Source organism: Lampetra fluviatilis, chromosome 76 (assembly GCF_964198595.1).
Source record: "Lampetra fluviatilis chromosome 76, kcLamFluv1.1, whole genome shotgun sequence".
Taxonomy (NCBI): Eukaryota; Metazoa; Chordata; class Hyperoartia; order Petromyzontiformes; family Petromyzontidae; genus Lampetra; species Lampetra fluviatilis.
This window is the reverse complement of record NC_136350.1, coordinates 3078368-3095867: the sequence shown is the minus strand read 5'-3', so window position 1 is coordinate 3095867 and position 17500 is coordinate 3078368. Positions and strand designations below refer to the sequence as shown.

At 50.3% G+C, this 17500-nt stretch overlaps 1 protein-coding gene across 1 annotated transcript in view; it reads right to left on the bottom strand.

The window, feature by feature from the left end:
• Positions 1-17500, bottom strand: part of LOC144953422 (dual specificity tyrosine-phosphorylation-regulated kinase 2-like) — a 53611-nt gene that overhangs the window by 12087 nt on the left and 24024 nt on the right. Inside the window, exons 5-6 of the mRNA XM_078883999.1 lie at positions 16814-16960; positions 11891-12029 (exon numbers count right to left, since the gene is read on the bottom strand). Coding sequence (XP_078740125.1) covers positions 11891-12029; positions 16814-16960 — 286 coding nt within the window. The remainder of the gene's footprint in view (positions 1-11890; positions 12030-16813; positions 16961-17500) is intronic.

Below are 17500 nucleotides of genomic sequence, written 5' to 3'. Positions count from 1 at the left end.
GCATCTGCAGAACGTGAAGAACCAGTGGCATCTACATCTGCAGAACGTGAAGAACCAGTGGCATCTACATCTGCAGAACGTGAAGAACCAGTGGCATCTACATCTGCAGAACATGAAGAACCAGTGGCATCTACATCTGCAGAACGTGAAGAACCAGTGGCATCTACATCTGCAGAACGTGAAGAACCAGTGGCATCTACATCTGCAGAACATGAAGAACCAGTGGCATATACATCTGCAGAACGTGAAGAACCAGTGGCATCTACATCTGCAGAACGTGAAGACCCAGTGGCATCTACATCTGCAGAACATGAAGAACCAGTGGCATCTGCATCTGCAGAACGTGAAGAACCAGTGGCATCTACATCTGCAGAACGTGAAGAACCAGTGGCATCTACATCTGCAGAACGTGAAGACCCAGTGGCATCTACATCTGCAGAACGTGAAGACCCAGTGGCATCTACATCTGCAGAACATGAAGAACCAGTGGCATCTACATCTGCAGAACGTGAAGACCCAGTGGCATCTACATCTGCAGAACGTGAAGAACCAGTGGCATCTACATCTGCAGAACGTGAAGAACCAGTGGCATCTACATCTGCAGAACATGAAGAACCAGTGGCATCTACATCTACAGAACGTGAAGACCCAGTGGCATCTACATCTGCAGAACTTGAAGAACCAGTGGCATCTACATCTGCAGAACGTGAAGAACCAGTGGCATCTACATCTACAGAACGTGAAGAACCAGTGGCATCTACATCTGCAGAACGTGAAGAACCAGTGGCATCTACATCTGCAGAACGTGAAGAACCAGTGGCATCTACATCTACAGAACGTGAAGAACCAGTGGCATCTACATCTGCAGAACGTGAAGAACCAGTGACATCTACATCTGCAGAACGTGAAGACCCAGTGGCATCTACATCTGCAGAACGTGAAGAACCAGTGGCATCTACATCTACAGAACGTGAAGACCAAGTGGCATCTACATCTGCAGAACGTGAAGAACCAGTGGCATCTACATCTACAGAACGTGAAGACCAAGTGGCATCTACATCTGCAGAACGTGAAGAACCAGTGGCATCTACATCTGCAGAACGTGAAGACCAAGTGGCATCTACATCTGCAGAACGTGAAGAACCAGTGGCATCTACATTTGCAGAACGTGAAGAACCAGTGGCATCTACATCTACAGAACGTGAAGAACCAGTGGCATCTACATCTACAGAACGTGAAGAACCAGTGGCATCTACATCTACATCTACAGAACGTGAAGACCCAGTGGCATCTACATCTACAGAACATAAAGAACCAGTGGCATCTACATCAGTAAAACGTGAAGAACCAGTGGCATCTACATCTACAGATCGTGAATAACCAGTGGCATCTACATCTACAGAACGTGAAGAACCAGTGGCATCTACATCTGCAGAACGTGAAGAACCAGTGGCATCTACATCTGCAGAACGTGAAGAACCAGCGGCATCTACATCTACAGAACGTGAATAACCAGGGGCATCTACATCTACAGAACGTGAAGAACCAGGGGCATCTACATCTGCAGAACGTGAAGAACCAGTGGCATCTACATCTGCAGAACGTGAAGAACCAGTGGCATCTACATCTGTAGATCGTGAAGAACCAGTGGCATCTACATCTACAGAACGTGAAGAACCAGTGGCATCTACATCTGCAGAACGTGAAGAACCAGTGGCATCTACATCTGCAGAACGTGAAGAACCAGTGGCATCTACATCTGCAGATCGTGAAGAACCAGTGGCATCTACATCTACAGAACGTGAAGAACCAGTGGCATCTACATCTGCAGAACGTGAAGAACCAGTGGCATCTACATCTGCAGAACGTGAAGAACCAGTGGCATCTACATCTACAGAACGTGAAGAACCAGTGGCATCTACATCTACAGATCGTGAAGAACCAGTGGCATCTACATCTGCAGAACGTGAAGAACCAGTGGCATCTACATCTGCAGAACGTGAAGAACCAGTGGCATCTACATCTGCAGAACGTGAAGAACCAGTGGCATCTACATCTACAGATCGTGAAGAACCAGTGGCATCTACATCTACAGAACGTGAAGAACCAGTGGCATCTACATCTGCAGAACGTGAAGAACCAGTGGCATCTACATCTGCAGATCGTGAAGAACCAGTGGCATCTACATCTACAGATCGTGAAGAACCAGTGGCATCTACATCTGCAGAACGTGAAGAACCAGTGGCATCTACACTGCAGATCGTGAAGACCCAGTGGCATCTACATCTGCAGAACGTGAAGAACCAGTGGCATCTACATCTGCAGAACGTGAAGACCCAGTGGCATCTACATCTGCAGAACGTGAAGAACCAGTGGCATCTACATCTACAGATCGTGAAGGACCAGTGGCATCTACATCTCCAGAACGTGAAGGACCAGTGGCATCTACATCTGCAGAACGTGAAGAACCAGTGGCATCTACATCTGCAGAACGTGAAGAACCAGTGGCATCTACATCTGCAGAACGTGAAGAACCAGTGGCATCTACATCTACAGAACGTGAAGAACCAGTGGCATCTACATCTGCAGATCGTGAAGAACCAGTGACATCTACATCTGCAGATCGTGAAGAACCAGTGGCATCTACATCTACAGAACGTGAAGAACCAGTGGCATCTACATCTACAGATCGTGAAGGACCAGTGGCATCAACATCTACAGAACGTGAAGAACCAGTGGCATCTACATCTGCAGATCGTGAAGAACCAGTGGCATCTACATCTGCAGATCGTGAAGAACCAGTGGCATCTACATCTACAGAACCAGTGGCATCTACATCTGCAGAACGTGAAGAACCAGTGGCATCTACATCTACAGAACGTGAAGAACCAGTGGCATCTACATCTACAGAACGTGAAGAACCAGTGGCATCTACATCTGCAGAACGTGAAGAACCAGTGGCATCTACATCTAAAGAACGTGAAGAACCAGTGACATCTACATCTGCAGAACATGAAGAACCAGTGGCATCTACATCTACAGAACGTGAAGAACCAGTGGCATCTACATCTACAGAACGTGAAGAACCAGTGGCATCTACATCTGCAGAACATGAAGAACCAGTGGCATCTACATCTACAGAACGTGAAGAACCAGTGGCATCTACATCTGCAGAACATGAAGAACCAGTGACATCTACATCTGCAGATCGTGAATAACCAGTGGCATCTACATCTACAGAACGTGAAGAACCAGTGGCATCTACATCTGCAGAACGTGAAGAACCAGTGGCATCTACATCTACAGAACGTGAAGAACCAGTGGCATCTACATCTGCAGAACATGAAGAACCAGTGACATCTACATCTGCAGATCGTGAATAACCAGTGGCATCTACATCTACAGAACGTGAAGAACCAGTGGCATCTACATCTGCAGAACGTGAAGAACCAGTGGCATCTACATCTACAGAACGTGAAGAACCAGTGGCATCTACATCTACAGAACGTGAAGAACCAGTGGCATCTACATCTGCAGAACGTGAAGAACCAGTGGCATCTACATCTACAGAACGTGAAGAACCAGTGGCATCTACATCTGCAGAACGTGAAGAACCAGTGGCATCTACATCTACAGAACGTGAAGAACCAGTGGCATCTACATCTACAGAACGTGAAGAACCAGTGGCATCTACATCTACAGAACGTGAAGAACCAGTGGCATCTACATCTACAGAACGTGAAGAACCAGTGGCATCTACATCTACAGAACATGAAGAACCAGTGGCATCTACATCTACAGAACGTGAAGAACCAGTGGCATCTACATCTACAGAACATGAAGAACCAGTGGCATCTACATCTACAGAACGTGAAGAACCAGTGGCATCTACATCTGCAGAACATGAAGAACCAGTGGCATCTACTTCTACAGAACGTGAAGAACCAGTGGCATCTACTTCTACAGAACGTAAAGAACCAGTGGCATCTACATCTACAGAAAATGAAGAACCAGTGGCATCTACTTCTACAGAACGTGAAGAACCAGTGGCATCCACATCTGCAGAACATGAAGAACCAGTGGCATCTACATCTGCAGAACGTGAAGAACCAGTGGCATCTACATCTACAGAACATGAAGAACCATTGGCATCTACATCTACAGAACGTGAAGAACCAGTGGCATCTACATCTGCAGAACATGAAGAACCAGTGGCATCTACATCTGCAGAACGTGAAGAACCAGTGGCATCTACATCTGCAGAACGTGAAGAACCAGTGGCATCTACATCTGCAGAACATGAAGAACCAGTGGCATCTACATCTGCAGAACGTGAAGAACCAGTGGCATCTACATCTGCAGAACGTGAAGAACCAGTGGCATCTACATCTGCAGAACATGAAGAACCAGTGGCATCTACATCTGCAGAACATGAAGAACCAGTGGCATCTACATCTGCAGAACGTGAAGAACCAGTGGCATCTACATCTGCAGAACATGAAGAACCAGTGGCATCTACATCTACAGAACGTGAAGAACCAGGGGCATCTACATCTACAGAACGTGAAGAACCAGTGGCATCTACATCTACAGAACGTGAAGAACCAGGGGCATCTACATCTACAGAACGTGAAGAACCAGGGGCATCTACATCTGCAGAACGTGAAGAACCAGTGGCATCTACATCTGCAGAACGTGAAGAACCAGTGGCATCTACATCTACAGAACGTGAAGAACCAGTGGCATCTACATCTGCAGAACGTGAAGAACCAGTGGCATCTACATCTGCAGAACGTGAAGAACCAGTGGCATCTACATCTACAGAACGTGAAGAACCAGTGGCATCTACATCTACAGATCGTGAAGAACCAGTGGCATCTACATCTGCAGAACGTGAAGAACCAGTGGCATCTACATCTGCAGAACGTGAAGAACCAGTGGCATCTACATCTGCAGAACGTGAAGAACCAGTGGCATCTACATCTGCAGATCGTGAAGAACCAGTGGCATCTACATCTACAGAACGTGAAGAACCAGTGGCATCTACATCTGCAGAACGTGAAGAACCAGTGGCATCTACATCTGCAGAACGTGAAGAACCAGTGGCATCTACATCTACAGAACGTGAAGAACCAGTGGCATCTACATCTACAGATCGTGAAGAACCAGTGGCATCTACATCTGCAGAACGTGAAGAACCAGTGGCATCTACATCTGCAGAACGTGAAGAACCAGTGGCATCTACATCTGCAGAACGTGAAGAACCAGTGGCATCTACATCTACAGATCGTGAAGAACCAGTGGCATCTACATCTACAGAACGTGAAGAACCAGTGGCATCTACATCTGCAGAACGTGAAGAACCAGTGGCATCTACATCTGCAGATCGTGAAGAACCAGTGGCATCTACATCTACAGATCGTGAAGAACCAGTGGCATCTACATCTGCAGAACGTGAAGAACCAGTGGCATCTACACTGCAGATCGTGAAGACCCAGTGGCATCTACATCTGCAGAACGTGAAGAACCAGTGGCATCTACATCTGCAGAACGTGAAGACCCAGTGGCATCTACATCTGCAGAACGTGAAGAACCAGTGGCATCTACATCTACAGATCGTGAAGGACCAGTGGCATCTACATCTCCAGAACGTGAAGGACCAGTGGCATCTACATCTGCAGAACGTGAAGAACCAGTGGCATCTACATCTGCAGAACGTGAAGAACCAGTGGCATCTACATCTGCAGAACGTGAAGAACCAGTGGCATCTACATCTACAGAACGTGAAGAACCAGTGGCATCTACATCTGCAGATCGTGAAGAACCAGTGACATCTACATCTGCAGATCGTGAAGAACCAGTGGCATCTACATCTACAGAACGTGAAGAACCAGTGGCATCTACATCTACAGATCGTGAAGGACCAGTGGCATCAACATCTACAGAACGTGAAGAACCAGTGGCATCTACATCTGCAGATCGTGAAGAACCAGTGGCATCTACATCTGCAGATCGTGAAGAACCAGTGGCATCTACATCTACAGAACCAGTGGCATCTACATCTGCAGAACGTGAAGAACCAGTGGCATCTACATCTACAGAACGTGAAGAACCAGTGGCATCTACATCTACAGAACGTGAAGAACCAGTGGCATCTACATCTAAAGAACGTGAAGAACCAGTGACATCTACATCTGCAGAACATGAAGAACCAGTGGCATCTACATCTACAGAACGTGAAGAACCAGTGGCATCTACATCTGCAGAACGTGAAGAACCAGTGACATCTACATCTAAAGAACGTGAAGAACCAGTGACATCTACATCTGCAGAACATGAAGAACCAGTGGCATCTACATCTACAGAACGTGAAGAACCAGTGGCATCTACATCTGCAGAACGTGAAGAACCAGTGGCATCTACATCTAAAGAACGTGAAGAACCAGTGACATCTACATCTGCAGAACATGAAGAACCAGTGGCATCTACATCTACAGAACGTGAAGAACCAGTGGCATCTACATCTACAGAACGTGAAGAACCAGTGGCATCTACATCTGCAGAACATGAAGAACCAGTGGCATCTACATCTACAGAACGTGAAGAACCAGTGGCATCTACATCTGCAGAACATGAAGAACCAGTGACATCTACATCTGCAGATCGTGAATAACCAGTGGCATCTACATCTACAGAACGTGAAGAACCAGTGGCATCTACATCTGCAGAACGTGAAGAACCAGTGGCATCTACATCTACAGAACGTGAAGAACCAGTGGCATCTACATCTGCAGAACATGAAGAACCAGTGACATCTACATCTGCAGATCGTGAATAACCAGTGGCATCTACATCTACAGAACGTGAAGAACCAGTGGCATCTACATCTGCAGAACGTGAAGAACCAGTGGCATCTACATCTACAGAACGTGAAGAACCAGTGGCATCTACATCTACAGAACGTGAAGAACCAGTGGCATCTACATCTGCAGAACGTGAAGAACCAGTGGCATCTACATCTACAGAACGTGAAGAACCAGTGGCATCTACATCTGCAGAACGTGAAGAACCAGTGGCATCTACATCTACAGAACGTGAAGAACCAGTGGCATCTACATCTACAGAACGTGAAGAACCAGTGGCATCTACATCTACAGAACGTGAAGAACCAGTGGCATCTACATCTACAGAACGTGAAGAACCAGTGGCATCTACATCTACAGAACATGAAGAACCAGTGGCATCTACATCTACAGAACGTGAAGAACCAGTGGCATCTACATCTACAGAACATGAAGAACCAGTGGCATCTACATCTACAGAACGTGAAGAACCAGTGGCATCTACATCTGCAGAACATGAAGAACCAGTGGCATCTACTTCTACAGAACGTGAAGAACCAGTGGCATCTACTTCTACAGAACGTGAAAAACCAGTGGCATCTACATCTACAGAAAATGAAGAACCAGTGGCATCTACTTCTACAGAACGTGAAGAACCAGTGGCATCCACATCTGCAGAACATGAAGAACCAGTGGCATCTACATCTGCAGAACGTGAAGAACCAGTGGCATCTACATCTACAGAACATGAAGAACCATTGGCATCTACATCTACAGAACGTGAAGAACCAGTGGCATCTACATCTGCAGAACATGAAGAACCAGTGGCATCTACATCTGCAGAACGTGAAGAACCAGTGGCATCTACATCTGCAGAACGTGAAGAACCAGTGGCATCTACATCTGCAGAACATGAAGAACCAGTGGCATCTACATCTGCAGAACGTGAAGAACCAGTGGCATCTACATCTGCAGAACGTGAAGAACCAGTGGCATCTACATCTGCAGAACATGAAGAACCAGTGGCATCTACATCTGCAGAACATGAAGAACCAGTGGCATCTACATCTGCAGAACGTGAAGAACCAGTGGCATCTACATCTGCAGAACATGAAGAACCAGTGGCATCTACATCTACAGAACGTGAAGAACCAGTGGCATCTACATCTACAGAACGTGAAGAACCAGTGGCATCTACATCTACAGATCGTGAAGAACCAGTGGCATCTACATCTACAGAACGTGAAGAACCAGTGGCATCTACATCTGTAGAACGTGAAGAACCAATGGCATCTACATCTACAGAACGTGAAGAACCAGTGGCATCTACATCTGTAGAACGTGAAGAACCAGTGGCATCTACATCTGCAGAACATGAAGAACCAGTGGCATCTACATCTACAGAACGTGAAGAACCAGTGGCATCTACATCTACAGAACGTGAAGAACCAGTGGCATCTACATCTACAGAACGTGAAGACCCAGTGGCATCTACATCTGCAGAACGTGAAGAACCAGTGGCATCTACATCTGCAGAACGTGAAGAACCAGTGGCATCTACATCTGCAGAACGTGAAGAACCAGTGGCATCTACATCTACAGAACCAGTGGCATCTACATCTGCAGAACGTGAAGAACCAGTGGCATCTACATCTACAGAACGTGAAGGACCAGTGGCATCTACATCTGCAGAACGTGAAGAACCAGTGGCATCTACATCTGCAGAACGTGAAGAACCAGTGGCATCTACATCTACAGAACATGAAGAACCAGTGGCATCTACATCTGCAGAACGTGAAGAACCAGTGACATCTACATCTGCAGAACGTGAAGAACCAGTGGCATCTACATCTGCAGAACGTGAAGAACCAGTGGCATCTACATCTACAGAACGTGAAGGACCAGTGGCATCTACATCTACAGAACGTGAAGGACCAGTGGCATCTACATCTACAGAACATGAAGAACCAGTGGCATCTACATCTGCAGAACGTGAAGAACCAGTGGCATCTACATCTGCAGAACGTGAAGAACCAGTGGCATCTACATCTGTAGAACGTGAAGAACCAGTGGCATCTACATCTGCAGAACGTGAAGGACCAGTGGCATCTACATCTGCAGAACGTGAAGAACCAGTGGCATCTACATCTGCAGAACGTAAAGAACCAGTGGCATCTACATCTGCAGAACGTGAAGAACCAGTGGCATCTACATCTACAGAACGTGAAGAACCAGTGGCATCTACATCTGTAGAACGTGAAGAACCAGTGGCATCTACATCTGTAGAACGTGAAGAACCAGTGGCATCTACATCTGCAGAACGTGAAGACCCAGTGGCATCTACATCTGCAGAACGTGAAGAACCAGTGGCATCTACATCTACAGAACGTGAAGAACCAGTGGCATCTACATCTGCAGAACGTGAAGAACCAGTGGCATCTACATCTGTAGAACGTGAAGAACCAGTGGCATCTACATCTACAGAACGTGAAGACCCAGTGGCATCTACATCTACAGAACGTGAAGAACCAGCGGCATCTACATCTGTAGAACGTGAAGAACCAGTGGCATCTACATCTACAGAACGCGAAGAACCAGTGGCATCTACATCTGCAGATCGTGAAGAACCAGTGGCATCTACATCTACAGAACCAGTGGCATCTACATCTGCAGAACGTGAAGAACCAGTGGCATCTACATCTGCAGAACGCGAAGAACCAGTGGCATCTACATCTACAGAACCAGTGGCATCTACATCTGCAGATCGTGAAGAACCAGTGGCATCTACATCTACAGAACCAGTGGCATCTACATCTGCAGATCGTGAAGAACCAGTGGCATCTACATCTACAGAACCAGTGGCATCTACATCTGCAGAACGTGAAGAACCAGTGGCATCTACATCTACAGAACCAGTGGCATCTACATCTGCAGATCGTGAAGAACCAGTGGCATCTACATCTACAGAACCAGTGGCATCTACATCTGCAGAACGTGAAAAACCAGTGGCATCTACATCTACAGAACGTGAAGAACCAGTGGCATCTACATCTGCAGAACGTGAAGAACCAGTGGCATCTACATCTGCAGAACGTGAAGAACCAGTGGCATCTACATCTACAGAACGTGAAGAACCAGTGGCATCTACATCTGCAGATCGTGAAGAACCAGTGGCATCTACATCTACAGAACATGAAGAACCAGTGGCATCTACATCTGCAGAACGTGAAGAACCAGTGGCATCTACATCTACAGAACGTGAAGAACCAGTGGCACCTACATCTGCAGAACGTGAAGAACCAGTGGCATCTACATCTGCAGAACGTGAAGAACCAGTGGCATCTACATCTGCAGAACGTGAAGAACCAGTGGCATCTACATCTGCAGATCGTGAAGGACCAGTGGCATCTACATCTGCAGAACGTGAAGGACCAGTGGCATCTACATCTGCAGAACGTGAAGAACCAGTGGCATCTACATCTACAGAACGTGAAGAACCAGTGGCATCTACATCTGCAGAACGTGAAGAACCAGTGGCATCTACATCTGCAGAACGTGAAGAACCAGTGGCATCTACATCTGCAGAACGTGAAGAACCAGTGGCATCTACATCTACAGAACGTGAAGAACCAGTGGCATCTACATCTGCAGAACGTGAAGACCCAGTGGCATCTACATCTGCAGAACGTGAAGAACCAGTGGCATCTACATCTACAGAACGTGAAGACCCAGTGGCATCTACATCTGCAGAACGTGAAGAACCAGTGGCATCTACATCTGCAGAACGTGAAGAACCAGTGGCATCTACATCTGCAGAACGTGAAGAACCAGTGGCATCTACATCTGCAGAACGTGAAGACCCAGTGGCATCTACATCTGCAGAACGTGAAGAACCAGCGGCATCTACATCTGCAGAACGTGAAGAACCAGTGGCATCTACATCTGCAGAACGTGAAGACCCAGTGGCATTTACATCTGCAGAACGTGAAGAACCAGTGGCATCTACATCTGCAGAACGTGAAGAACCAGTGGCATCTACATCTACAGAACGTGAAGAACCAGTGGCATCTACATCTGCAGAACGTGAAGAACCAGTGGCATCTACATCTGCAGAACGTGAAGGACCAGTGGCATCTACATCTGCAGAACGTGAAGACCAAGTGGCATCTACATCTGCAGAACGTGAAGAACCAGTGGCATCTACATCTGCAGAACGTGAAGACCCATTGGCATCTACATCTACAGAACGTGAAGAACCAGTGGCATCTACATCTGCAGAACGTGAAGACCCAGTGGCATCTACATCTACAGAACGTGAAGAACCAGTGGCATCTACATCTGCAGAACGTGAAGAACCAGTGGCATCTACATCTACAGAACGTGAAGAACCAGTGGCATCTACATCTGCAGAACGTGAAGAACCAGTGGCATCTACATCTGCAGAACGTGAAGGACCAGTGGCATCTACATCTGCAGAACGTGAAGAACCAGTGGCATCTACATCTGCAGAACGTGAAGACCCAGTGGCATCTACATCTACAGAACGTGAAGAACCAGTGGCATCTACATCTACAGAACGCGAAGAACCAGTGGCATCTACATCTACAGAACGTGAAGAACCAGTGGCATCTACATCTACAGAACGTGAAGAACCAGTGGCATCTACATCTGCAGAACGTGAAGAACCAGTGGCATCTACATCTGCAGAACGTGAAGAACCAGTGGCATCTACATCTGCAGAACGTGAAGACCCAGTGGCATCTACATCTACAGAACGTGAAGAACCAGTGGCATCTACATCTACAGAACGCGAAGAACCAGTGGCATCTACATCTACAGAACGTGAAGAACCAGTGGCATCTACATCTACAGAACGTGAAGAACCAGTGGCATCTACATCTGCAGAACGTGAAGAACCAGTGGCATCTACATCTGCAGAACGTGAAGAACCAGTGGCATCTACATCTACAGAACCAGTGGCATCTACATCTGTCAGAGCACCGAGTATCGGAGCGAGTGTCCGCGCCCCCAGCGTGCCCTCCGCTCACCGGCTTGATGTCTCCGTGCACGATGCCCCGCGACTTGGCGTAGGCGAGGAAGTGGAGGATGCTCCTGGTGTAAGACCTCGCCATGTCCTCGTCCATACGCCTCTGCCCCAAGTCATTGAGCAGCCAGTGGAGGTTCGTGCTGTGATGGACAGACAGCGGCGTCAGCGGTGTCTCCATCTCTGTGTGGGTGGGTCTCTGTGCGTGGTGGTGTGGTGGTGAGTGGGTCGGTGGGTGAGTGGGTGGGTGAGTGAGTGGTGAGTGGGTCGGTGGGTGGGTGAGTGAGTGGTGAGTGGGTGGTGGGTGAGTGGGTGGGTGAGTGAGTGGTGAGTGGGTGGTGGGTGGGTGGTGGGTGGTGGTGGGTGGTGGGTGGGTGGTGGGTGGTGGGTGGTGGGTGGGTGGTGGTGGTGGGTGGGTGGTGGTGGTGGTGGTGATGGTGAGTGAATGGTGATGATGGCGAGTGAGTGAGTGAGTGGTGGTGGGTGGTGGTGGTGGTGTGGTGGTGGTGGTGTTGTGGTGAGTGGGTCGGTGGGTGAGTGGGTGGGTGAGTGAGTGGTGAGTGGGTGGTGGTGGGTGGTGGGTGGTGGGTGGGTGGTGGGTGGGTGGGTGAGTGGGTGGTGGTGAGTGGGTGAGAGAGTAGGTGGGTGGTGGGTGGTGGGTGGTGGTGGTGGTGTGGTGGTGAGTGAGTGAGTGGAGGTGGGTGGTGGTGGTGGTGTGGTGTGGGTGGGTGGGTGGTGGTGGTGTGGTGTGGTGGTGAGTGAGTGAGTGGAGGTGAGTGGTGGTGGTGGTGGTGGGTGGTGGGCGAGTGGTGGTGGTGGTGAGTGGGTGAGTGGGTTGTGGTGGGTGGTGGTGGTGGGTGAGTGGGTGGTGGTGATGGTGTGGTGGTGATGGTGTGGTGGTGAGTGGGTGGGTGGTGGTGGTGGTGTGGTGGTAAGTGCGTGAGTGGTGGTGGGTGGTGGTGGTGTGGTGTGGTGGGCGAGTGGGTGGTGGTGATGGTGTGGTGGTGATGGTGTGGTGGTGAGTGGGTGGGTGGTGGTGGTGGTGGTGGTGGTGTGGTGGTAAGTGCGTGAGTGGTGGTGGGTGGTGGTGGTGTGGTGTCGTGGGCGAGTGGGTGGTGGTGATGGTGTGGTGGTGATGGTGTGGTGGTGAGTGGGTGGGTGGTGGTGGTGGTGTGGTGGTAAGTGCGTGAGTGGTGGTGGGTGGTGGTGGTGTGGTGTGGTGGGCGAGTGGGTGGTGGTGGTGCTGGTGGTGAGTGAGTGGTGGGTGGGTGGTGGTGGTGGTTGTGCTGGTGGTGTGGTGATGGTGAGTGAGTGATTGCTGGTGGTGTTGGTGGTAGTGGTGGTAGTGGTGGTAGTGGTCCTGGTGGTGATGGTATTAGTGGTGGTAGTGGTGAGTGAGTGGTGGTGGTGATGGTGGTGAGTGAGTGAGTGAGTGGTGGTGGTGATGGTGGTGAGTGAGTGGTGGTGGTGCTGGTGAGTGATGGTGGTGAGTGAGTGAGTGGTGGTTGTGATGGTGGTGAGTGAGTGAGTGGTGAGTGGTGATGGTGGTAGTGATGATGATGGTGGTAATGTTGAGTGAGTGGTGATGGTGGTGAGTGAGTGAGTGAGTGATGGTGATGGTGAGTGATGATGGTGATGCTGGTGAGTGAGTGATGCTGGTGAGTGAGTGGTGGTGGTGCTGGTGAGTGAGTGGTGGTGGTGCTGGTGAGTGAGTGGTGATGGTGGTGAGTGAGTGGTGATGGTGATGGTGGTGATGGTGAGTGAGTGGTGGTGGTGAGTGAGTGATGATGGTGAGTGAGTGGTGAGTGAGTGATGATGGTGAGTGAGTGATGCTGGTGAGTGAGTGGTGCTGGTGAGTGAGTGAGTGGTGGTTGTGATGGTGGTGAGTGAGTGAGTGGTGAGTGGTGATGGTGGTAGTGATGATGATGGTGGTAATGTTGAGTGAGTGGTGATGGTGGTGAGTGAGTGAGTGATGGTGATGGTGAGTGAGTGGTGATGGTGGTGAGTGAGTGAGTGATGGTGATGGTGAGTGATGATGGTGGTGCTGGTGAGTGAGTGATGCTGGTGAGTGATGCTGGTGAGTGAGTGGTGGTGGTGCTGGTGAGTGAGTGGTGATGGTGGTGAGTGAGTGGTGATGGTGATGGTGAGTGAGTGGTGCTGGTGAGTGAGTGATGATGGTGAGTGAGTGGTGAGTGAGTGGTGGTGGTGCTGGTGAGTGAGTGATGATGGTGAGTGAGTGGTGAGTGAGTGCTGGTGGTGCTGGTGAGTGAGTGGTGATGGTGAGTGAGTGGTGAGTGAGTGGTGGTGGTGCTGGTGAGTGAGTGGTGATGGTGGTGAGTGAGTGGTGATGGTGATGGTGAGTGAGTGGTGCTGGTGAGTGAGTGATGATGGTGAGTGAGTGGTGAGTGAGTGGTGGTGGTGCTGGTGAGTGAGTGATGATGGTGAGTGAGTGGTGAGTGAGTGGTGGTGGTGCTGGTGAGTGAGTGGTGATGGTGGTGATGGTGAGTGAGTGCTGGTGAGTGAGTGGTGAGTGGTGATGGTGGTGATGCTGGTGAGTGAGTGGTGATGCTGGTGAGTGAGTGCTGGTGAGTGGTGCTGGTGAGTGAGTGGTGATGGTGATGCTGGTGAGTGGTGCTGGTGAGTGAGTGAGTGGTGATGGTGCTGGTGAGTGAGTTGTGAGTGGTGATGGTGATGGTGGTGAGTGAGTGGTGATGGTGAGTGATGGTGATGGTGGTGATGGTGATGCTGGTGAGTGAGTGGTGATGGTGAGTGATGGTGATGGTGAGTGAGTGGTGATGCTGGTGAGTGAGTGATGCTGGTGAGTGATGCTGGTGAGTGAGTGGTGATGATGGTGAGTGATGGTGATGGTGATGCTGGTGAGTGAGTGGTGATGATGGTGAGTGAGTGGTGATGGTGCTGGTGAGTGAGTGAGTGGTGATGGTGCTGGTGAGTGAGTGAGTGGTGATGGTGATGCTGGTGAGTGAGTGGTGATGGTGAGTGATGGTGATGGTGGTGATGGTGATGCTGGTGAGTGAGTGGTGATGGTGAGTGATGGTGATGGTGAGTGAGTGGTGATGCTGGTGAGTGAGTGATGCTGGTGAGTGATGCTGGTGAGTGAGTGGTGATGATGGTGAGTGATGGTGATGGTGATGCTGGTGAGTGAGTGGTGATGATGGTGAGTGAGTGGTGGTGATGATGGTGAGTGAGTGATGATGGTGAGTGATGGTGATGGTGATGCTGGTGAGTGATGCTGGTGAGTGAGTGGTGATGATGGTGAGTGGTGGTGGTGCTGGTGAGTGAGTGATGATGGTGGTGCTGGTGAGTGATGCTGGTGAGTGAGTGGTGGTGGTGAGTGAGTGAGTGCTGGTGGTGGTGAGTGAGTGCTGGTGAGTGAGTGGTGATGGTGGTGCTGGTGAGTGAGTGGTGATGGTGAGTGAGTGGTGATGGTGGTGCTGGTGAGTGAGTGGTGATGGTGAGTGATGCTGGTGAGTGAGTGAGTGAGTGATGGTGGTGATGGTGATGCTGGTGAGTGAGTGGTGATGGTGAGTGATGGTGATGGTGAGTGAGTGGTGATGCTGGTGAGTGAGTGGTGAGTGAGTGGTGAGTGAGTGGTGATGCTGGTGAGTGAGTGAGTGGTGGTGGTGGTGGTGCTGGTGAGTGATGCTGGTGAGTGAGTGGTGAGTGAGTGGTGAGTGAGTGGTGATGCTGGTGAGTGAGTGAGTGGTGGTGGTGAGTGAGTGAGTGAGTGCTGGTGAGTGAGTGGTGCTGGTGAGTGAGTGGTGGTGATGCTGGTGAGTGATGCTGGTGAGTGAGTGGTGATGGTGATGGTGAGTGAGTGAGTGGTGGTGGTGCTGGTGAGTGAGTGGTGCTGGTGAGTGAGTGAGTGGTGGTGGTGAGTGAGTGAGTGGTGGTGGTGAGTGAGTGAGTGAGTGCTGGTGAGTGAGTGGTGCTGGTGAGTGAGTGGTGCTGGTGAGTGAGTGAGTGGTGGTGATGCTGGTGAGTGAGTGAGTGGTGATGCTGGTGAGTGATGCTGGTGAGTGAGTGGTGATGGTGATGGTGAGTGAGTGAGTGGTGGTGGTGCTGGTGAGTGATGCTGGTGAGTGAGTGGTGATGGTGATGGTGAGTGAGTGAGTGGTGGTGGTGCTGGTGAGTGAGTGGTGCTGGTGAGTGAGTGAGTGGTGATGGTGAGTGAGTGAGTGGTGGTGGTGAGTGAGTGAGTGAGTGCTGGTGAGTGAGTGGTGCTGGTGAGTGAGTGGTGCTGGTGAGTGAGTGCTGGTGAGTGAGTGGTGGTGGTGCTGGTGAGTGATGATGGTGGTGCTGGTGAGTGAGTGGTGGTGAGTGAGTGGTGGTGGTGCTGGTGAGTGAGTGAGTGCTGGTGAGTGGTGATGGTGAGTGAGTGGTGGTGGTGCTGATGGTGATGCTGGTGAGTGATGCTGGTGAGTGAGTGGTGATGGTGATGCTGGTGAGTGAGTGGTGATGGTGGTGAGTGGTGATGGTGCTGATGGTGATGCTGGTGAGTGAGTGGTGATGGTGATGCTGGTGAGTGAGTGGTGATGGTGATGCTGGTGAGTGAGTGGTGATGGTGGTGAGTGGTGATGGTGCTGATGGTGATGCTGGTGAGTGAGTGGTGATGGTGATGCTGGTGAGTGAGTGGTGATGGTGATGCTGGTGAGTGAGTGGTGATGGTGCTGATGGTGATGCTGGTGAGTGAGTGGTGATGGTGCTGATGGTGATGCTGGTGAGTGAGTGGTGAGTGAGTGGTGCTGGTGAGTGCTGGTGAGTGAGTGGTGCTGGTGAGTGAGTGGTGCTGGTGAGTGATGGTGATGCTGGTGAGTGAGTGAGTGATGGTGCTGATGGTGATGCTGGTGAGTGAGTGAGTGATGGTGCTGATGGTGATGCTGGTGAGTGAGTGAGTGGTGGTGCGTACGGCACGAGCTCCATGACGAGGCAGCGGTGCCCTCGGAAGGAGAAAGTCTCCCGGACTCTGGCCACGCTGCAGTCCTCGTCGCTGCGCTCGCTCTGCAGCTCCATGGACACCTGCAGCTCCCTCAGCTGGCTCTCGTCTTGCGCGGAGCTGCGAGCGAGCGAGTGCACAGAGAGAGAGACACGGAGAGAGAGACTTTTGACTTTTTAGGGCAACTTTATTCCCTCCTGCGCAATTGCGCCGGAGTCATTTTGGTATTTTGTTAGCCCTAGCGGCTGGAGACAGCGAACAACGGCACAGTGCGCCACATTTTGACGCGCAGCGTCAGTATCGCGTCGGCGTTTTCCGCCGTCTTCCGAGGCCAACCCGTCAGAGAGTAAAAGTCAGTTTTCCGTCTGCCACGGTGCAGAGGGCCTGACCGGCCCCCCACCTCTCGCAGAAAACGGCGTGGTCGTCGCCCACGTGCGCATGGTACGCGTGTTCCAGTCGGAGCCGCGCTTTGACAAGTCCGCGCGTCGTCGCCACCGCCGAGCAGCCGGCATCCGACGCGCCAGCCTGTTTTTTCTTTCGGGTTTTGTATATAGCCATTTTGGCTTGTGCACACACGAAACTCAGGAGGTCGTGGCTTTTGTTGGGTAGGTACGGCACCCCGTACACGAACCAGTTCTTCTGGAACCTCAACCCCAGTTT